Raw genomic sequence first — 4,967 nt, 5'->3', positions numbered from 1 at the left:
AGCGATTTTGTTGCTATATATGTGGAGCTTGGAGGCAGGTTATTTCGACATAAATGGAGTGCTTACCCAAATAAACCGGTAAAATCGTTCCCGGCCAGCTGAACCAAACAGAAAATTGAGTGAGTCACTTTATATTGATCATGATACACACAGTACTTCATGTGTATTAGTACAACTACAGTACACACACTGTCTGGCTAGCTGTGTACAAACAAAACATGAAATAATACTTTACAGGTACTGTAATATATAGCTTTTATTGCTAATACCATAGCATGCATACGCTAGAAAAAGAGTTCCTCAAAGTTCTCTCTTACAACAACAATGTTGCTCCAGTTTGTTTATGATAAATAACGTCAATGAAGTATTGTTGACACTTTTTAGAGGTAGAATTGATTGCTAACATTAGCTGCGTTGCTAGCTATCAAGAATGTTTACATGTTAGAAAGCGAAAACAAAAACCTAAATATTGACTTGTTTTTTAGGACCTCCATGTTTACCTTAATATTGACTTGCTTGTTAGAACCTCCATGTTTACCTAAATATTGACTTGCTTGTTAGAACCTCCATGTTTACCTAAATATTGACTTGCTTGTTAGAACCTCCATGTTTACCTAAATATTGACTTGCTTGTTAGAACCTCCATGTTTACCTAAATATTGACTTGCTTGTTAGAACCTCCATGTTTACCTAAATATTGACTTGCTTGTTAGAACCTCCATGTTTACCTAAATATTGACTTGTTTGTTAGAACCTCCATGTTTACCTAAATATTGACTTGCTTGTTAGAACCTCCATGTTTACCTAAATATTGACTTGCTTGTTAGAACCTCCATGTTTACCTAAATATTGACTTGCTTGTTAGAACCTCCATGTTTACCTAAATATTGACTTGTTTGTTAGAACCTCCATGTTTACCTAAATATTGACTTGCTTGTTAGAACCTCCATGTTTACCTAAATATTGACTTGCTCGTTAGAACCTCCATGTTTACCTAAATAGTCTAAATGGTGGTCATGTGGTGAAATAGTCTAAATGCTGTGTCCAGGTGGGGACGGTCGCTTCGAGGTGGACAAGAAGACGGGTCAGGTGCGGACCACCGGTCTCCCCCTGCAGCCAGACCGAGACTACCTTCTGACCGTGGTGGCCTCAGACCGCCTGGGGAGTCGCAGCGTTCCCGCCGTGCTCTCCGTGGTCGCAGGGCCTCGCCCGCCGCAGTTTGCCAACGCCTCCTTCAGCGTGGACATACCTGAGAACACGCCGGAAGGACAGCCGTAAGTCCACCACTCGCTGGAGTGTTGTTGTGTGTTGTTGTCTTGTGTTGTGTGGTGTGGTGTTGTGTTGTTGTGGTGTTGTTGTGGTGTTGTGTTTTGTGGTGTGGTATGGTAAGGTCTGATGTGGTGTGGTGTTGTGTGGTATGGTCTGATGTGGTATGGTGTGGTGTGGTGTTTTTGGTGTTGTTTGGTGTTTTGTGGTGTAGTGTTGTTTAGTGTGGTGTTTTTGGTGTTGTTGGTGTTTTGTGGTGTGGTGTTGTTGTTCGATGTGCTGTGGTGTGTTGATATTTTACGTAACACACGCTAAGTTGTCTAGCCTATTTTGCTGTCGCACACCTCGGAATTACACAAGTTAGCACCTAACACATGCTAATTGTTAGCATGCTAGTGTTAGTATGCTAGCTCATTTAACTCATTTTGCATGCATTCACCTCATATTAACTGTCCACATGCTAACGTTAGCTTTTCAGTTCCACTTGCTCTTTTGGAGTACTTTTGTAGTACTTTTGTAGTATTTTTGTTGTACTTTTGTAGTACTTTTGTAGTATTATTGTAGTACTTTTGTAGTGCTTTTTTGTATTTTTTTAGTACATTTGTAGTACTTTTGTAGTATTTTTGTAGTATTTTTGTAGTACTTTTGTAGTATTTTTGTAGTACCTTTGTAGGACTTTTGTAGTGACTTTGTAGTATTTTTGCAGTACTTTTGTAGTACTTTTTTTAGAGGTTTTATAGTACTTTCGTAGTATATTTGTTGTATTTTTGTAGTACTTTTGTAGTACTTTTTAAAGTATTTTTGTAGTACTTTTTTAGTATTTTTGTAGTGCTTTTGTAGTACTTTTGTTGTATTTTTGTAGTATTTTTGTAGTGCTTTTGTAATATTTTTGTAGTACTTTTGTAGTACTTTTTTAGTATTTTTGTTGTGCTTTTGTAGTACTTTTATTGTATTTTTGTTGTATTTTTGTAGTACTTTTGTAGTACTTTTGTAGTATATTTGTAGTACTTTTGTAGTAATTTTGTAGTACGTTTGTAGTGCTTTGGTAGTATTTTTGTAGTACTTTTTTAGTACTTATTTAGTATTTTGTAGTACTTTTGTAGTACTTCTGTTGTATTTTTGTAGTATTTTTGTAGTGACTTTGTAGTATTTTTGCAGTACTTTTGTAGTACTTTTTTTAGAGGTTTTGTAGTATATTTGTTGTATTTTTGTAGTACTTTTGTAGTATTTTTGTAGTACTTTTTGTAGTATTTTTGTAGTACTTTTGTTGTATTTTGTAGTACTTTTGTAGTATTTTTTAGTGCTTTTGTAGTATTTTGTAGTGTTTTTGTAGTACTTTTGTAGTATTTTTGTAGTACTTTTGTAGTACTTTTGTAGTATTATTGTAGTACTTTTGTAGTGCTTTTTTGTATTTTTTTTAGTACATTTGTAGTACTTTTGTAGTATTTTTGTAGTATTTTTGTAGTACTTTTGTAGTATTTTTGTAGTACCTTTGTAGGACTTTTGTAGTGACTTTGTAGTATTTTTGCAGTACTTTTGTAGTACTTTTTTAAGGGGTTTTATAGTACTTTTGTAGTATATTTGTTGTATTTTTGTAGTACTTTTGTAGTACTTTTTAAAGTATTTTTGTAGTACTTTTTTAGTATTTTTGTAGTACTTTTGTAGTACTTTTGTTGTATTTTTGTAGTATTTTTGTAGTGCTTTTGTAATATTTTTGTAGTACTTTTGTAGTACTTTTTTAGTATTTTTGTTGTGCTTTTGTAGTACTTTTGTTGTATTTTTGTAGTACTTTTGTAGTACTTTTGTAGTATATTTGTAGTACTTTTGTAGTAATTTTGTAGTACGTTTGTAGTGCTTTGGTAGTATTTTTGTAGTACTTTTTTAGTACTTATTTAGTATTTTGTAGTACTTTTGTAGTACTTCTGTTGTATTTTTGTAGTATTTTTGCAGTACTTTTGTAGTACTTTTTAAGAGGTTTTGTAGTATATTTGTTGTATTTTTGTAGTACTTTTGTAGTATTTTTGTAGTACTTTTTGTAGTATTTTTGTAGTACTTTTGTTGTATTTTGTAGTACTTTTGTAGTATTTTTAGTGCTTTTGTAGTATTTTGTAGTGTTTTTGTAGTACTTTTGTAGTATTTTTGTAGTACTTTTGTTGTATTTTTGTTGTATTTTTGTAGTACTTTTGTAGTATATTTGTAGTATATTTGTAGTACTTTTGTAGTAATTTTGTAGTACGTTTGTAGTGCTTTTGTAGTATTTTTGTAGTATTTTTGTAGTACTTTTGTAGTACTTATTTAGTATTTTGTAGTACTTTTGTAGTACTTCTGTTGTATTTTTGTAGTACTTTTATTTAGTATTTTTGTAGTACTTTTGTAGTACTTCCCGGGCAGTGACCGGGTGGGAAGTGGACGCTCCAGATGGTCTTAGAAGACGTTTGTGCTCCCATCTCTTAAGTTGAAGGACTACTTAGGACAGCTGTCGGGACAAACAGTATGAAGAGTCAGCGATGAGAGAAAATGCAAGTTGTATAGTAGAAGATATGAAGCTAAAGACGTGACTTGATGGTGTGTGCAGCTTCCTGGTCACGCCCGCCGTGTCCTTCCAGAAGAAGTCCATCAGCTACAGTCTGCTCATCAACCCCAGCAGCCTCTTCTCCATCTCCCCCCAGGAGGGCCACATCAGCCTGACCAGGACTCTGGACTACGAGAGCGACCAGCACCGCTACTTGCTGCTGGTGCGAGCGGGCGAGGGCCAGGACGGCCTGAGCAGCGCTGCTGAGGTTAGCATCCAGTCTCCTTCTTCTTATGTTTTTACACCCTGCTAGGTTAGCAACATTAGCATAGCTGCGTGAGCTACATGCTAACATAAAACACAATGCTAGGTTAGCAACATTAGCATAGCTATGAGTGTTGCATGCTAACATTGAACATCATGCCAGGTTAGCGACATGAACATAGCGATGTGAACTACATGCTAACATTACATTGGACCAGCGTGCTAGGTTAGCAACATTAGCATTAGCATAGCAAAATGAAGCCGTGCCTTGAGGCGTTTTTTCCGGTCCATTGTTGTTGCTGCTTCTTTTTTTTCTTTTTTTCCTTTAAACCTTTATTTATAAAATTCAATTACAAACAGACGAGAAACAAAAATAGTACAAAACAGCGGCAGGGGGTTGTATATTCAAAGTAAGTCAAATAGAAGTATATAAATAATAAACCTTGTTGCTGCTTCTGTATCTGCCGCCTGATGACTGAGCTACTTCATTTCCTGGGACGTGCCACAGGGCATTTCCTGTGAGATGGGATTCGTTCCCAGGGATTCAAATAAAGAACCAACTCTTTTTCTTTACTATAGTGGCCTCGATAACAAGAACCGGTTCTCAAAAAGGGATTAGAGTCCATGGAATTGGTTCTTTTCTTATGGAACAACCGAGAGAACCAGTTTCCAACTTAAGAGTTAGTAATTATACAAAGTATTGACTTTATTTCTACTTAGTTTACATGAAATGTTGTGTTTGATTCTTTCTGCTGGATTTAGAATCCACTATTTGACATTTTATTGACCTTACATTTGGTTAGCATGCACACATTAGCCACATGATGCTACCTCTGTGAACTTCAAAGTGTTGTGATTGTGTTTGCTGGAACAGTTTGTTCAGATGTCAAGTTAAATAATCTTGATGATTTTCCAAACTGTGCTG

The 4,967-nt window shown here is 35.3% G+C and overlaps 1 protein-coding gene across 1 annotated transcript in view; it reads left to right on the top strand.

Annotated features, from left to right (window-relative positions):
* Positions 1–1,035: 1,035 nt before the first annotated feature.
* LOC133608944 (neural-cadherin-like) overlaps positions 1,036–4,967 on the top strand; it is a 143,970-nt gene continuing 140,038 nt past the window's right edge. The window contains exons 1-2 of the mRNA XM_061964599.2: positions 1,036–1,274; positions 3,842–4,046. Coding sequence (XP_061820583.2) covers positions 1,036–1,274; positions 3,842–4,046 — 444 coding nt within the window. The remainder of the gene's footprint in view (positions 1,275–3,841; positions 4,047–4,967) is intronic.

The sequence above is a fragment of the Nerophis lumbriciformis genome, linkage group LG06 (assembly GCF_033978685.3).
Source record: "Nerophis lumbriciformis linkage group LG06, RoL_Nlum_v2.1, whole genome shotgun sequence".
NCBI lineage: Eukaryota > Metazoa > Chordata > Actinopteri > Syngnathiformes > Syngnathidae > Nerophis > Nerophis lumbriciformis.
The sequence above is the reverse complement of the archived record's forward strand: the minus strand, read 5'-3'. Positions and strand labels throughout refer to the sequence as shown.